This window comes from Augochlora pura, chromosome 1 (assembly GCF_028453695.1).
Source record: "Augochlora pura isolate Apur16 chromosome 1, APUR_v2.2.1, whole genome shotgun sequence".
Classification (NCBI taxonomy): Eukaryota; Metazoa; Arthropoda; class Insecta; order Hymenoptera; family Halictidae; genus Augochlora; species Augochlora pura.
This window is the reverse complement of record NC_135772.1, coordinates 12508508-12525880: the sequence shown is the minus strand read 5'-3', so window position 1 is coordinate 12525880 and position 17373 is coordinate 12508508. Positions and strand designations below refer to the sequence as shown.

The 17373-nt window shown below is 36.4% G+C and overlaps 1 protein-coding gene and 2 non-coding genes across 3 annotated transcripts in view; 2 read left to right on the top strand and 1 right to left on the bottom strand.

Annotated features, from left to right (window-relative positions):
• The window catches only part of LOC144478715 (uncharacterized), a 113617-nt gene that overhangs the window by 4053 nt on the left and 92191 nt on the right, over nucleotides 1-17373 (bottom strand). Inside the window, exons 5-15 of the mRNA XM_078196924.1 lie at nucleotides 15683-16584; nucleotides 14318-14704; nucleotides 11758-11938; nucleotides 9360-9458; nucleotides 6548-6768; nucleotides 5518-5656; nucleotides 4317-5134; nucleotides 3350-3441; nucleotides 2196-2794; nucleotides 1439-1685; nucleotides 55-300 (exon numbers count right to left, since the gene is read on the bottom strand). Of these exons, the coding sequence (XP_078053050.1) occupies nucleotides 55-300; nucleotides 1439-1685; nucleotides 2196-2794; nucleotides 3350-3441; nucleotides 4317-5134; nucleotides 5518-5656; nucleotides 6548-6768; nucleotides 9360-9458; nucleotides 11758-11938; nucleotides 14318-14704; nucleotides 15683-16584 (3931 nt within the window). The remainder of the gene's footprint in view (nucleotides 1-54; nucleotides 301-1438; nucleotides 1686-2195; nucleotides 2795-3349; nucleotides 3442-4316; nucleotides 5135-5517; nucleotides 5657-6547; nucleotides 6769-9359; nucleotides 9459-11757; nucleotides 11939-14317; nucleotides 14705-15682; nucleotides 16585-17373) is intronic.
• On the top strand, nucleotides 9839-9910 carry Trnae-uuc (transfer RNA glutamic acid (anticodon UUC)). Its single transcript has one exon. It is a non-coding gene; the product is annotated as a tRNA-Glu (tRNA).
• Trnae-cuc (transfer RNA glutamic acid (anticodon CUC)) lies at nucleotides 11501-11572 on the top strand. Its single transcript has one exon. It is a non-coding gene; the product is annotated as a tRNA-Glu (tRNA).

The window sequence follows — 17373 nt, the reverse complement described above, 5'->3', positions numbered from 1 at the left end:
AATTTTGTTGAATTAATGCGAACGCCACGAAAAAGAATATTTCAAGAAATGTACCTTTGTTCACGTTCCCGGCCATGTCCGCCGAACCTCCCACCGATACTGCTTGAACGTACACGCCGCCATCGTTACCCTCTGTCACCTGCAGTCCTATACTACCACCGTGGCCCCTTTCCAATTTAATCGTCTGCAGGATTCGTTCCTCTGCGAAGGATAATTCTTCGAGACGTGCGGCTAAGGACGCGGACATCGATTCGTCCTCGGTAACGTGGAACGTTTCGTCGTCCGTGCGAATGTCAGCATCTGGAATATAGAAATTGCACCGATTTAAACACTAATATCTTCGCTACAAATTTCATGAATTTGCGATACATGCTATTATCTTTTCGATGTGGTATAACGTTAACATTGAACCTACCGAACCGTCAAAAGTTTCACATTCTTTATTTTAGAGTTGTAAAAAGGTAAGGTATTTTTCAAGGCAACTGATTAAATACGTTTCTTAATTCACGTATACATCATAATAAATATTGTGAAAAGTTGAAATATATTCAGTTTTGTCATAGCTATGAAATGACACACGTCAATAGTGTTTTGGACTCGGTAGGTTTAGTGCCAACCAGAAGTTTCTCTTCATTTCTGTTTGATTGAAATTAATAAAAATTAATATTCGCATAAACAGATACGGTCTACTAACTAATTACAGATCATGATTCGAACATTTGTTTAACATCATATTATAAGTAGTAATTATTACGTAATTTGTTTATTTTTATCATTCTCCAGTTTAACAAACCTCTATACTGCAATCGCCATTCAATCTTAATGTAAAAATTGAGATTTCGTAAGTAATACAGTAAACAGAGGCAATAGAGTTCCATTAAACAAATTAGTAACTACACGAACAGTAAGATTTTCGGAAAATTACGTATTATATCGTTTAATATTTGTATAAGAAAACTGTTAGCTGGACCATAGTTTTTAGGCTGTACTATAGGTCTTCTAAAATTTTCTTGGTGCAGCTTCAGCTGTCGGTTGGGATTTATCGAATTTCGCCATGATTTAAAGTTACATTCTAAATGTAACTAATATGTACTTCAACCTTAATTCGACCTACTAAAAGTTCTTAAATACCCATGGTATCTAAACGTATCTAAATTATTTTAACATTTAGTTCAGATACAGTATGCAGAATATCCGGTTCTTACTAACAAGTTTAAATTCGTGACTTATCGATAACGTTGCAACCAACCCGAAATTGATCTGATGCTTTCAGGGTTCCAAAAAAACTGGAACTTATCGATTAACATGCAACTATTTCTGTTTAGTTGACAATTATTTAATTCCCACTGATTAATATGGAGTTTTATAATTTCATAAATTCTATGGATATTTATTTTAGTCTATATTTAGAATTAGATTAAAATAAATAGTTACTGACTGAGCACATATGCTTCCGGTAGAGGAGATTCTGTAGACCGACCAGACAGTGATTGAATCGACGACTCCGCATCTGATTTTAAGGATAACGATTCCATGTCGTCGGTAAGAGTGGTGTCTTTCTGTACGAGGCTGTTGTAGATCGCTCGCGTTCCCATTTTCACCCCTAGACGCCGTGGTAAACTGGGTGTACGATAACCAGCCGGTTGTTTGGATGTTCCATAATTCGGTAAGCTCGAGGTTTTCATCTAGAAAACGTCAATTTCCACCCATTGAAATTTGATATAACTACAAATAACAAATTATTTATACGAAAAAAATTCACTCATTTTACGAAATTACAGCTAATGTTACATTAATGTTCAACCCTTATCGTATACTGCTCAAATGCGTACTTTGATCTACATTATCTATATTGGGTAAAATGAAAAACAAATAACCGACTCCTTTTTATATACTTTAAACGATACATATCATAGAAATATTCTGAAACAAGTAACAAGTAACACTACTCTAAATGTACTAGATTATTTAGATGCTTTAATTTACTAGAAAAATGTGTTTCGTTAAAAAGAGCTTTTAACGTATTATAGGAGCTTAAATATACCAAAATACTGATAAGACTGGACACCCGTTTTTCTGATCAATTTCATTTTCAATATTCACATTCCAAATATAATTCTTTACATGAGAGGCGGTATAAAAATATTTCAAGAGAGTATGTTTTACTTGGTAAATACATATTGACTATTGCGCACCTTGTGCAGCGACTTCTTCACGTCAGGAACATCCCATACCTCTTCTGGAACCGGGAAGTCCACCTTCCTAGTGATGCCAACTTTGTTGATCGCTGCGTATAGTTCTTCAGGATTACCAGGGTTCTCCAATTGATCCACATTATTCGACGATAGAATTTTCGGCAAAGAATATCCGCACTCCGTGTCCGTTCCCACTTCAATTCGAGGGCAACTGTAAAGTTGCCCGTTAGTTTTCATTCCCTTCGCATCCAACGAGCAGGGCTCGTTCGGAGTCATTAAACTTCGCTCGGATTCATCTTCCGTGTCCCGAGACTCGCCCTCCGGCTCTAATCGAACATTCACTTGCGCGTAAAGCGCATCTTCCTCGAAAGAATACGAGCCAGGTTCGCGAAGAGGATCTTTCGGCTTTGACACGATGTTCGTCTCCTTCTCTGGATTTTCGTTCTCCTTGTTCTGATACTCTTCGAGCTGCATCGGATAGCTCGGTCTCAACTGGGTATTCTTCACGGTATTCGCTATTGCTATCTTCGTTTTACTGTCGTGAGACTTCGTCTTTGATGGCGAGGCTTTCGTTTCCAATGTTGTGGGAACTCCAAATTCTGAAAATTGATTATTTTTTGTAGCGTCTTAATTAATATATGTGATCGTATTACTCGTATTCGATGATTTATATTCTATAATTCATTTTAATTTGTATCATGAACATCAACATACGATTTTCATTCTTTTTAAATTATTAATAGAAACAAAACTTTGGTATTTGATTTCAGTTTCTTACAGATGTAAAAATGTATATATATTACGTTAAAAGAAAATAATATTCACCGAAATTATTTTATGAATATTTTACGAATATACACTATTAATTAATCATTAAAACTATTTTACGAATATACACATCTGGTAACTATTTCGCATTAAATATAACATTCTATCAAATTATTATTATTAAATATTGGATAAGGACCAATTGAATATTAAATAGGAAGCGTAAATACTAGAATAAAATGGTACATAATGAAAATAATATTAATATAAAGACGAGAAAAAGGAGGATTTACTAGTTGAACAAAACTAATTTGAATTTTGTCAGTCATTTAATGCTTTCACGAAATACTGGGTATATCACATTTACCGTAAAAGTTGATACACACCTTTCGCAAGTCCTTGAAGCGAAGTAAGCTCGGAACGTAGCCTCAGGAAAAATTGGTGATGCAAGGAGGTAAGCTTAAAAGCGAAGTAGCTTCTGAAACAGAAAAATACTTTTAAACTCGGCTGCACGACGTCGTGCAGGCGTCTTACGCCACACATTACATCCACCCTTACAACCTGTTCAGACATGGAAACCTAAAGTGTTCCTGTTCACTCTTACCCCACGTTAAATGAATGTAATGCTTCTATTTATTTCATGTCTGCTACACCCTTAGACCACATTGACTTCGCTTTGTATTGAATACGTAAACCACAGATGCGATCAATTATATTTAAATGTAAACCACATTTTACAGAATCGCTTCAATTTATGCATTCAATGCGGAAACTACAGTCACTTTGAGAAGTACACAAATTCATTTTCCAGAATATTAAAGCCGAAGTATGAAGATTTTTATTAACTGGATTCATGGTATTAATAAAAGAAAGATTATGAAAACTTTTTTTATAAAATTCAAACTTCCAATTTATAAATCTCAACATTTAACGTTTTATTTTATGTTTGATTAGAAAAGTTAGTAGCAAAGTTAACAACAAAGTTAAATTTTCGATTTATCATTTTGATATTTGCAATGTTCTGGATCTTTGTTGTCTAATTATACAACATTAAAAATAGAAAATTTTTCCAAAAAAATATTTTCCTAGCACAAATAATAAAAATAATTTGAATGATTTTTTCTCTATTGACAATTTGCCTTTTTTCAATATTTCCTTTTCCAAAAGCTATACGTAAGAATTTTAAAAATTGACAAATTCGTAATACATTTAGAAAAATTTGTCAAACGTCAAATCGATCTCAAGAGCCTAAATATGAGTGAACCAGAGTACCAAGTGAAGAATTATTTATGCAGCAACCGGTTACTTTCGACGGTGATTGTACCGCGAGCAGTTAATTAAACGGAGACTTACTTCCGATGGTCCATTCTGAGTTTAAACTTGCATCGCTTTCCATTGACTTTACTGTAAACGACCAGACAGCTTTTGCTGTAGCTCAACGTTTGAATATCCTTCCACTGAAACTGCGCCAGCTCGATCCTTTCTCTGGGCACGCCTCCTCTCTCGAACAGCTTCAACCCTTGCGCGTGGATGGCCAGCCAGACGTTGCTCTCAGTTTTCTTCTTATTCTTCTCGCCCTTACTGTTCTTACTCGCATGGTTCACGTTATTATTATTATTCATGTTACTATTGTTGTTATTGCAAGTCTCAATGCGAATTTTGGAGGACTTTTGCGCGGCATAGATGTCGTTCGAGGTCGCGCTCTTTGTCAGACCAGGTGGTTTCATATCGTCGCCGCTGTACGGGATCTTTGGGAGATTTTCGCAGGATCCTAATCGCGCGATCTCGATACGACCACAAAGAGGATACTCCTGAGCTCTGTCCTGTCCGTAAATGTTCTCCGTGCCGTCGTGCAATCCGTCCGACTTACTACGGTCCTTGCTCGCAGCCCTCTTCCGCTGCTGCGCAACCACTTTCTCCAGTTCCTTCGAGTCCACCGTGGCGATGTAATAATGAGACCCGTAATCTGCCAACGTCTGTGCGTGAGTGATGAACATTTCCTCAGCTTTGTTCGAGTCGAGGCCCCGTCTGTCTCGGTGAGCCTGGTGAAGGCGCGCTCGAAGTGCCTCCGTTTCTCCGTTGTTAATCTGCGACTGATGTTGATCGGTATTCAGGATCAATGACTCTGGTATGTAGTGCTCTAACAAGAAGTAATCACCGCAACCGTGCTCCTAAATAGAAATGCGTACATTGTTAGATCGGGAGTTGATTCAAATTAGAAACAAAGATTCTATTTAACAAATATTCACTTTTACCAATGTAGTTGTAAAGTAAAAATAATAAAGTGTTTCAAATACGTTATTAACAATAAAACTATTATAAATCCTGCATTCATACAGCAGCTGCCGCTTTGCAATTTACTTTTTTTTAAATATCAGTTGCTTAAATAACAAGTAAGTAAATTACTTCATTTTCAATGTATAAAACCTCATATTAATAGACTATTTACAAACATTTTTTTAATGAAATGAATAGAGAATAATATTTGTGAAGATTATTTATAAATAGTTTAAAATACATGGTCGTAAAAATAGTTGACTTTCAATTTACTCACATTCACGTTGTAATTCCCAAATTCAGCCTGGAGTGCCAATCCAGTTAGATTAATTAACTCTGGACACGGACACACCAGCTGTTGCTCCAATATACATCGTCGTATTTGTAGATACAATAGATGTTTTGATATCCAACTCCTACACCAGTAACCAACAATTAATTGGTGTGTAAATAATTCATACAGCACTGCTTCGTTTATGTGTGCATATATAGAAATGAAACGAACACTGCCATTTTTTATTTTATAGTTGGTTATTTTAAGCAAAATAATACATTGAGCATAGTCTGATTTTACTTGCATTCGAAATAGTGATTTCAAGTGTACCTTGAGGGGTCATTGAACTTTGTCACAAAATGCTGTGCAATTTGGACAAATTTTTCACCAAAACTAACAGATAGGAAAATTAAAATTCCATGCAATTGTTTTTAAATGTTTCAAAACAATTTTCTTAATATTTCTACTAGACTTCTCATGTAAACGCTTCGTCAATGTAAAAATTAAAAAATAATAATCAGTAAAACATGCGAGGTTTTAATAAGCTGGTAATATTAAAAGAAAATATATAACAGAAACAAGACATATTCCGAGAAGAGACGTATAACTCAAATGGAATTTGAACGTGATTCAGATTTTCTTCCGGACGTGAAAAATGAATGGTTACGAGTTCTCTCTAAGTTAGCAAATATACTAGTCAGGCGATAAATTCTGAAAGGAAGACGGTTCTCCGCCCAAATTTTCTGAATTAAAATTGGACGCGTTTGTATTTATGACACCATCCACCACCGCCCACGTCTTTTGCCACTCGGAACATATCGTTTAACTATTTCAAAAACTTGTACGGTTCACGGTTGGATTCTGGCTACATTTTGTAGTTATTTTAACTTGAAAAATGCGGAGAAAATATTCCACGAGACTTAACATAATTTTTGCAACTAAAAAAGTGTAACGTAACTTTATTTTTAAGTCTCGTTTTTATATGCTCAGACGTCCTCTGTTACTATGAAAAAAAAAAGTATTTCCACTGTACCTTATTCCACGAAGAGAAGGTAAAAAGAACCTGAGCCTCAGATACAGCATGAAACTAGTCGGCAATCCCAAGAGACCTTTACTCTTGCCGCTGCTTAACCAGCCCGGCGGCGCGACCTTATTCAATTTCGTTTCAGGTGGCAAAATTGCAAAATCACCTGCTAACAGCACGGCCAGGCCAAGAGTGAAGTTTTCGTCCAAGCTTTCGGCTTGCACAATTGCCTGCAAGCATTCATACGGTATACATTTTGCAAGTACCACGTTGTTAAAATAATTACAAGTATTCGGTTTCATAATGTGAATGTTATGAATATTTTAATGTTATATCTGCAAATTATACAGAGAGCTCTGTAGTTCATAATACAAATGGAATGAAGAAAATTCTGGAAAATCAATGAAAAGAATAATTAAAAAATGGAGACAATAATTTTCCAAAATAAATAAGTGAATGATCAGAACATGCAGTTTCTATTATAATGTCATTGAAGAGTTTACAAGCCAGTGACAAAACGTGTTAATTATTCTATTTGGGCAAAAATTAATGATTGCTTGAAGTTGCTGTTAAATTTTAACATTCTTGATATACCAAGTGAATAGTTGCACAGTGTCGAACTATTAACTATATAATTACATCAGTTCGGTATAAAGGCGATAAATAGGAGACAAACGAGAGATAAACGGGAGATAAACGGTGTCCACGACGTCGTGACCGTAGCATTAGAATGACGGAGAAACTTGCTCTAGTGTCTTTGTTGGCTTTGGTAAAATGGTACGTGGAGGAGGAAACCAACGCACGAGGGGCTTCCATCGTGGACAACACCGAATAGATAATCGACTCGAATGCATTCAGGGAATTGCTATGAATTACACTCGCATCAGAATGTTTGAACTTCAAAATACCGGCTCGATTATCAATTACCGAACACGATCTAAGCCCTTATTGAATAAATGTTTGATAATTTCAATCAACGATCGCTCCACCGCTAGCAATTTAATTTGGGCTGCATGCTCTGGCGGCTTTGTTGGTCGTTTCAGGCAATTCTATTAACTAGCTTCAATTAAATGTATTAATAATAACATGGAAATTCTAATAATTCCATATAAATATTTTCCGACACTGCAATATGAATCATGTATGCAGTGCTATCCAAATAATTAATAATATTTGCGAACAAACATGGAACGAGTCTACAGGTTTCGATTTGCCATTAAAGACCGCTATCAGAGGATCCTACGATTAATCTAGAGGTTCATTCAGCTCTCGAACCGTCCAGGAATGGATCAATAGATATATGTACATAGATCCTCGATATCCATTCCCTTGAAATTTTTAATATTACCTTTAAACCGACGGAAGTTTCGATCGTTATTGAAAGTAAATAACTGTTCTAAGTACTTTCGAAGTTTTATCTTCTGTTGAATGAGTTACGAACCTCATGGATTATTCTTAATTTCATCCAAGAAATTGAAGAAATGGAGCTCGGTATATTCTAAAATTGTAGTGCAGCGACCCCGACAGGAAATATGATATTTTATAATGATCGACACCTGTCTCGTACCGGCCATACGATAATCGTTGATATCGCATAACTCATGGTTTGTGGATTTGTCGTATGTAACAATTAATCTCGGCAGAATGCCAGAATTTCTCGCGAGTTCACGCCGGAATTTGTGGTCTCGTGAATAACCCGCCTGCGTCTTGTACTTCATACTATAATTCCGAATAGCCATCGAGCCAATCGTAAAACAAACCTGACGTGGCTCGAATTTCATTTATAGCTAGATCGTCGAAAATCAGAGCAGTTAAACATTAACTGTTATTTTCTCGTTAATTTGTAACGTATCACTTGTTTTGTCTCGTAAGCTAAACCGTGCGAACAAAACCTACAAATAGATACGACTTATCAATAAATTACGAAATTCCAGACTTAAATCCGTTCTAAACACATTAAAGTGAACGATCAAATAGGTCACCGTAATAAATGGTTAGAGAAATTTGTTCTGCTGAACAACTTTTATACTTTTTTATTATATTTATATTTTTATATTGTGAGAAACATATCGGCGATAAAAAAAATTATAAAAGTCTTATAGATTATAAAAAAATAGATATTACGTAATACTCTATACAGTTTGTTCCATCTACCAAAAAGTTCCATCGAGCATTTCTGTAGCGAAGTGGAAAAAAGATTAACGAAATAGCACGTTTTATGTGCAAGGAATCATTGAACCAGAATATCAGTGCGTCCTGACGAACTATGTGTAGACGAAAACGATATAAAAACATGATTAGATTCTATCGATTAATTCTTTAATTAATACATAGTTCGAATATTTTGTAACATGTAACATCTCCAAATTTGACAAAACAGTTCTGATTAAGATGCAGCTCATTCGATTCAAATTCGATGTTATTTTATCATCGTTCATTATACACATGTATCATATGTAAAACATTTTTTAAATATTTACTATAATATAAGATTTGTGTCCGTTTGAGTTACAACACATCGTCGTTCGACTTCTTTTGTGTGCATGTGTACGTATCATTCGAATATAATTGTTCAGCAAATTGGATCTCTTATCATCGAGCGGACACTCTCCATCGAAAACTCTCACCGCTTCGTGCTTTCGATTGAACTTCACCTCACCTCATCAATTTTCATCTTGAACAATTGATCTACAGTTCTCCAGCAAAAATCAATTTCCAGATTTCATTCACTGCTGAGACAATAATATTGTCACCGAATAAAAACTGAACGAAACAGGTAGAACTAAAATGTGATAGTGATTTGATTTCTTAAATAACTTACCTGGAACAGGTCACCAGCTGTGACTTTTTGAGGATCGCAAGTTACTTCTACTCGTTGACCAGTCAACATTATAACGACGATACGTCCGCAAACTCCAGCCTGTTTAAAGAAAAAATTCGTTTCAATTAATAACTTATCTGGCATAGGGATTATAATCGCTACATTACAATAGGATTTATTCACTTCACTATCATAATTATAGTTTTTGTATGACAAATACATTTTTAATAAAAATTATCAGTTTTGAAAAGGATACATTTTTGATATTTTAAGTTGTAATTTTATAAATATATCATGTCCATATCATTTTATTAGTGATACTATATCCTACTTATTGTTGCTCGCTCTTTTTCTGTCGAGCGAATTTGTTATATGAATTTACGAGGCATAATAGTTAGTGTATTCAATAATATCTGGTTACATGATGAATTGAGAAATCTATAGGAAGTGTACCATATGAAAGACATGGAACAACAACATCCGGTATGGTCTAGTGGCTAGGATACCTGGCTTTCACCCAGGAGGCTCGGGTTCGATTCCCGGTACCGGAAGTTATTTTTTTCCATATTATATTTCGGAATTATATCTCTAATTTCGATCGTTTAAAATGTTTCTCATATTTTTAATAATGCAATATAAAATTTCAGTAATTTTGAACGAAACTTTTATAGCTGCAAGTATTTTTGGATCATCGTCAAAGTTATAAAATCACTTTTCCCTTCTTATTTTAGATGAAAAATACATTGTAAGCGTTGCTCGTAGACGCCTATAATAACAATATAATTTTTAAATATTATAACATTATAATATTATAATAATATAAATTATTTTTATCTCTATTGAAAACGTGAAAGAAAAAGTATGTAGGCCGTTGGCGCTGAGTGTATGGCTGATAATAAATTTAGAACGGTTAACGAATCACGTAAAACCCACAAATTTTCAGCGTTTAACCTGAAAGCGGGCCTGGCAGGACATTGCGGTTAAATCCCTTGCGCTTTGGAAACCGATCCATAAATCACGTGTCCTCTTTCACTATGTGAGGGTCTACGGTACGTCGAGTGCCATTGAATGATACGACGAGGTTGTTTTCTCATGAAAAGTCAACTGACATTTTCCAGATGTGTCCCAGTCGCAAAGAAGTGTACGGTTTGCAGAAAGACTTGAATTTCATTAAAAAAAACCGAAGTTTTCCTCCAATTTTCTCACAATTATATTAAGCAGTTTTGTGTATTAAAATGAGTGCATTAATTGATGAAAATTATGTAATACAATTCTAAAAATTCTGAAATGTCTTAATTTCTTTCTACTAATACTGACCTAGTAAATTCTTACGTAAAAATTATTTGAAGTACATTTCAATTGTTAAAGTATCAAAATTTTTTTATTATTATTATTGTATGATGAATTTACTACTGTAGGGTTTTTCTGAGTATGAAAGGCAGAGTATTCGAAAGTATGAGTCGTAAAATATAGAATGAATGAGACAGATGTTTGCAGAGTGTTTGTCACATGTGTCGCATAGTGCATATTTGTTAAAATCCAAGCATATTAATTCTACGAGTTCTATTAACCTAACGTAAATATTGTAAATATCGACGAGAGCATCGATACAAGGGACGCGGTATAGTAAGGCGCACGGAGGGCCTCAGGTCAAAAGAGGTATAAAGTCGTTCCCCGGAAACTCGAAGCACGCTCCTTGGTTCGGGTCTAGGACAGTTTTGAGTATGAATACCGGACGTTTTTTAGAAATCGAGAAGTCTTGTTAAAGCTTGCGAGCAGATGTTACACACCCGCGGGTCTGGTACGCGAACAAGGAAACTTTCGTCTCACGACCAAGGTTACCGAGAAGTTTACCGATCGGTACCTGAGCCGCTGTACGCGTAGAGGTAGGCGAGAAATCGGCTCCTCACCGTCACCCGACATTTGGTCAACAGACAAGACCCTTGCTGTCACGGCTCTGACCATCCGTTCCGTAAATCGTGTGTACAAATTCGTGCGTGCCATACCGGAGTGTTCGTCTCGAGCGTCACACCGAAATAATAACGACACACTGAATGTAACCACCCTCAGTCGAATCTAATTGTTAGCTGTTCAATTAATAAAATGACATTTGTACAATGAGAAGTACAAGTAACTACATCTCCGGTATGGTCTAGTGGCTAGGATACCTGGCTCTCACCCAGGAGGCTCGGGTTCGATTCCCGGTACCGGAATTTATTTTTTCACTTTTTTTTTTCGTTCAAAAAACATTAAAATGTTTAATTGCAAACTCGTTTTTCTTCTTAATCATTGCTTCTATTGTTTTTAAATTATTTGTATAAGTTATGAATTGAATAAAAATCGATGAACTGCTTCACTAAAAAATTATGATACTAAATGGAACAATAAAGTTGTTTACCCTTACTTGTCCGACACATAATGTCTTTGGTGGTTGATTGGCACGAACAACAAATTCCGGACCAACGCACTGCGCTTTGTTGAATGATCTCATTGGCCCGCCTACTGTTCTGTAAAGCCGGGATGGCGCCCTTTGAACTGCCTTGCCTCGGCGAGCCCTTGGTCCATTCTTAATCAGATTTCTGAAAGCAAATTAAATAGCGACTTGAAGTAAAAAGTATTTTAAAATGAACAACATTTAAAAAAGTATTCAGCACATGCCGCGTACACTTTCCACGTCGACACATTTTGAGACATTTGTTTTAAACATACTATTAAAAATATGTTAAAGGAACAAACTAATGAAGTCATAATGTAGCTATAATAATGTATACAGTGCGACCCGCAGCGTTATACCCTGTATAATAACATAGGATCAAATGGCACCAAAAGAAGAAAGTTGAAATAAACAATAAAAAGGAAAATCTAGTCTGTTATGAATTCATAACGTAAACTAAATATAAATAAAAAGTAACACAACTTCTAATTTGTAATAAAAATACATTTAAACAATTGCAGCATAGCATCAAATAGTATCTTCCAAACTCAATCCTTATGTTCTTAAACAACTAAAGCTATAGCTAAAGAATTACATATGCATTCACCCTGTCTTCTATTTCTTTTCTTACGATAGGGTAGAATTGATCTCTAGAACTATCGGCAGAAAGTTGTAGCGTCCCTCCTTTCGAGGATTAGTGATACGATAAGGTGACATATTATACCTCAGTGACTAGTTTGAAGTAAAGATCTACGTAAAGTTCATACTGTGAAACAGTTCAAACCAATGAAACACTTTAAATGAAGGAAGTAACTTTGAAGGCACTCGAACTTTGATCTAAACCAGGGCAGTGATTTCCATCAGTGCAATATGTGCGTTTGAATTTTCACAAGTTTCCTTTTTATCCAAATAAGGACATTTAAACGTGAAATTCAGTCATAAATGTTCGTGAAACGCATGGCGAATATTTAAGAGATTGGATTGTTTGATTGTTCGGATTGTTTTAAATTCATAAAGACCCAGTTCAATTGTTTTCTCTGAATGAAAATTTGCTTGATTAAAGGTTTTTTTTACTTTATTCGTTATTTTTTGGCTGCAATTTCCGTAATTCATACTTTACTTCAATTAAGGTTTCACTTCGTGAAAACTCATATTTGCTTTGCTTTTATAATCATATGTTTCGTAAAAAACTAGTTAATATAATATCGTGAATTTGGTGCACCAAAGGATGAGAATGGCGTTTCCTACTTTAGTATCTCTTGAGGAGGTGTTCTCTATAAGAAATAAATACATAGCGATTCACAGCCTCCGGACAACGTAGGACCTTTGTAGGGAATTGTTTTATTCGGCGGTGGACCGTCACGTAAATCCAAAATCAGGGGAACACGTCGGCTTTGGGACGACTAAGCGCCTTCTATGTGCCTAACAAAACGTCGTTCTATCCTTGCATTGTCAGGCTCAGCGATCTTACACTCTTAGCACACTCTTCTCTTTGAGAGTTGCTGGTTCCGGATGTGCGACCCAGATCGCTTGAAAGCATATATTAACGCAGACACATTGCACGGGACAAACTTAATAATGGGGACAGGGTGCTGCGAGTGAACTGTTTGACTGCTGAGCTTCGCACTCGCCACACTAATTTAATGCACTGCCGTCACGTCAATAACGACAAAGTTGCAATCGAAAAAAGACGCTTTAACAGTATTCTTGATAGACTTAATAAAAAAACCCCTCGTTACACCGATACTTGAAAATAGAAAGTACTACTGAATTTGTCACCCTAAACCTGTTCAAAGAATATAACTACTAAGTCGGTGTAAAAATAACTGGAGTTCTAATATTTCGAGTAATGGCACTTCTATACTGCTTTAAAAGCGCCAAATGCGATCCACATTACTGTGCTAATGATATTTTTATGTGCACTTCTGTTCCATTTAGGCGACTGGTGCAGGGGTGGGAAATTAGCAGAGTGCAGGGAATATCACCGATTTTTATGAATGAATCTTTGCAAAAGCATAGTTTAATCAAAAATATATGATAACTAATTTTTTATTGGCGGATGTCCAGGTTTTGAGAATGGAATTAGACTTTCATTTTGGAATTAGACGATTTTTAATCGCGTTAATTTTTTTCTTCCAAGAAATGATCACAACCAAATATTTCTAATTATTGTAACTGTGAAAAACGTGATATTTAAAGTGGTCAACAGTGTAGAATAATTAATTTTTAACGCGCCAAGTCTGTCACTTTGTACAATGCTATTGCATTATTAAAAAGACAATACAGATTATGTAGTATCAATTATGATACTCACAACTACTATGCAAATTTTTCTGCAAAATACAAATTGTTTGCGTCAATTGTACAAGACTTTAAGTAAATGTACTTTTTCTTTTAATAGCCGCGATAAATTAAACACAGTGTAACGAGATTTTTTAATTTTTCCGATGTCTTCATTATTTCGTATTTCATATGTTATGCATAAAATTTGCGGTCTATATATTATAGCGGTGAAGGATCATACCTGGGTGGTTTAGCAGGTGGCTCTGACTTGCTGCTCTCAACGTCGGAGAGCGTGGCCTTTTTCAACGAAGTAATTATGCGCGGTGGTTTCGGTGGTCCTTGAACACTTCTGACTCTCATGGAAGACACTGGATTTTGTTGTTGTTCTATTTGCTCCTCTTTTCTTCTAGGGGCCAGGTACCTGTGGTCGACCGTCACGAAATTTTGTTCGGGGAGACGCTTGAAATCCTCTTCTTGTTGATCCCTGTTGGGCAGCTGAGGATTCGAGCATTGCCTCTGCAACGAGAGATTTGCCCGTCCCGTTGATTTTCCGTAAATCTCTTCCCGCACGCGTTCCGCTGTCGACGTCGCAATGTCCGGATGAGAATAACCAGCAGCTGACGGTCGCCTGTAACAGATTGTCTTCCTGACAACGATGCTCTTACCCGGTCCGCTAAAAAAAATATTCATGTTGCACTTTCTTGTAGCTTTTTACAACAAAAACGTATCTTTGAAGTATCTACATATCGTCCTTCTCTGTTCGACTATGAGTTTAGCATATGATTATTTACGGTTGATAATTTCTACTTTTCTCGAACTAAAATATTTCAGTATACTATTTCTAGAAGAATGAATCGCCATCGCTCAAAGTGTTCACATTTTATTAATATTCAGGTTAAAAATAAATTTGGTGTTTCAATTTTAGTCAAGATTTATGTTATCGGCAAAGGTCCTATAAATTTTTAATACGGACGCTTACTACACATGCAAAATATATATGCAAAGCATGACGATCCTAGTATCAATGTGAATAATCATTAAAATCTGTAATCGACGTATCATCTTACAGGACTCACTTTTTAGTCTAAGCGAGTAGAACTAGTCTGGTCGAAAGAAAACTAGATTTTAAGCAGAGCAAAAAGAAACATTTTTAAAACGAAATCAGTGCCAATGATTGAATATATTTCCCGATGAATACATTTTTGAATGTACTTCTGAATATATTTTCAGTGATTAAATCAAGCTTTGAAAATAAAGAAGATTACTAGAGTTGAGGATAGAAATAAATATATTTAAAATAAAACCTAACATGAAAAATTATTCTGACAAAAAAACAGGAACTTCGGACTATAAAATGTACGCGAATCATCGAAGAGTACATCGTTCCGAAACAATTATTTCTCAGCATCCCCGCCCCGGCCACTTTTATCCTACTTTGCATTGTATAGTGTTACCCTTTCCTCTCGCGTAAACACTTTCATATCTCTTTTATAACAGGCAAACTAGGATATCCTCCGAATGAAGTGTTCCGCAAACACTTTCTACCGCGAGAAGCACAATAGCAATGGCCATTCAGAGAAAGAAACGAGAAAGAGTGACGCACTACCTCCCTATCGTCGTGCTTGCGTAAACGTCCCCGTTATGACTGACAGGTGGCTTCATGGAGAGTCCGTTTACCCGGACGTCTTGGGAGCTAAGGAACGGCTTAACAGGCTGCGCATAAATAGGGTCACTATAAACGTTTCCTCCGGAATTAGTTTCGCAGACGACGGTCGTCGGCAAGTTGCCGCTGCTCCTCGTGTGCTGCAGCCTCGTGTAGATCGGCTGAGAATACGTCCTGGAATGATGATGCCTGCGCTGATGATGCACCCCGGACGCATACGTATGCGAGCTCGCCTGAACGTTCAACTGCGATTGAAATTGTGCCCGATGATCTTTCGAGTTCGACTCGCGACGATGATTCTGCTGCGACGCTTGACCGCAGAGACTTGTCAGGTTCGGGTGCGAATGAGAGTTTTGCGATTGCAGCTTGAACAGAGCACCCTTTGCCGGATGATGATGCGGGAAGTGATGAGACTTAGGCACGTGAGGCTGTTGTTGCTGTTGTTGAACGTCTTGATGTTGTTGGTGCATTTGGAACTGGCTCGGGACACGCTGTATCCGGTCTGGCTGGCTCTGACGCGGAGGAGGATTGAACTGATTAGGCGGATGATACGATCGATCCTGGTGTTGATGGTGATGTCGAGCTGCCGATTGGCTGTGCACTAATTGGAGAGGATCGAGATGATGCGGCGGTGGGTGCTGCTGATGAGGATAGTTATTGTGATGACGGTTCGAGTCCTGCCTCTCTGCCTGATTCCGTACACCCGCCGCCGGGTTCAAGTGTTGATAAGCTACACGCTGTCGCGCTGCGTACTGCGGCGACTTCACCACTTCTCGATACATATCCATTACTATATGGGTGAAGGGCTTGGACTGTAACCGCGTGCGACAGTACTCGGAAATTACCTGGAACAATTAAGACGATCGTTAGGGTTGCTCAAGAAATTTTCTGATAGCAATGATGGATTGAATTTGGCAAGAAGGTTTTTCAGGAAGTTTTTACATTTTCATTATCGAAAAATTTTTGTACCGAAAGGTTTTAAAAAATGAGGAGCGTGGATCATAGTTATGTGGGGCAGATCAAGACTAAAGCCTTAGAATCCTAGATATTTGGTTTCTTTAATCATATGTATTGTTATCATTGCGACACGATAAAAAGATCAATGACAATCCAATGACAGATAACATCATGATGTATAAAATTATCTTCAGTATAAGATAATGGACGAAAATAGTGAAAAAGCAATACAGATTGGAAAATTAATAAAATAAAAATTAATTCACTATAATAAATGTTCATATTGTAATTTAAAGAATAATCAAAAATACTAAATATTCAATGGAATTTGCCATTCACGACGTTCTTACAACATTATGCAATACGAAAGGCTAGAAAATTATTGACAGATTATTTACAGAAATGTGTCGATGTTAATGTAAATATTCTGTAAAATAACGATCTGCGCCATCGTTTTTACCCTGCGCGTAAATTCCGCGCAGGTTCGAAGCAAACAACAAAACGAATTAAAAAAAGGAAGCTTAATTGGAATAGTTTCAATCGAATCGGTTGTTACGTGTTAAAAATATTTGTGGACAGTATTGTGCACAGAAAATTCACGTTCAAGATACCGTAAGATATAATTCCGTGTAGAGAATGTGTTTGCATAAAAAATGGAAGTATTTGTTGAAAAATGT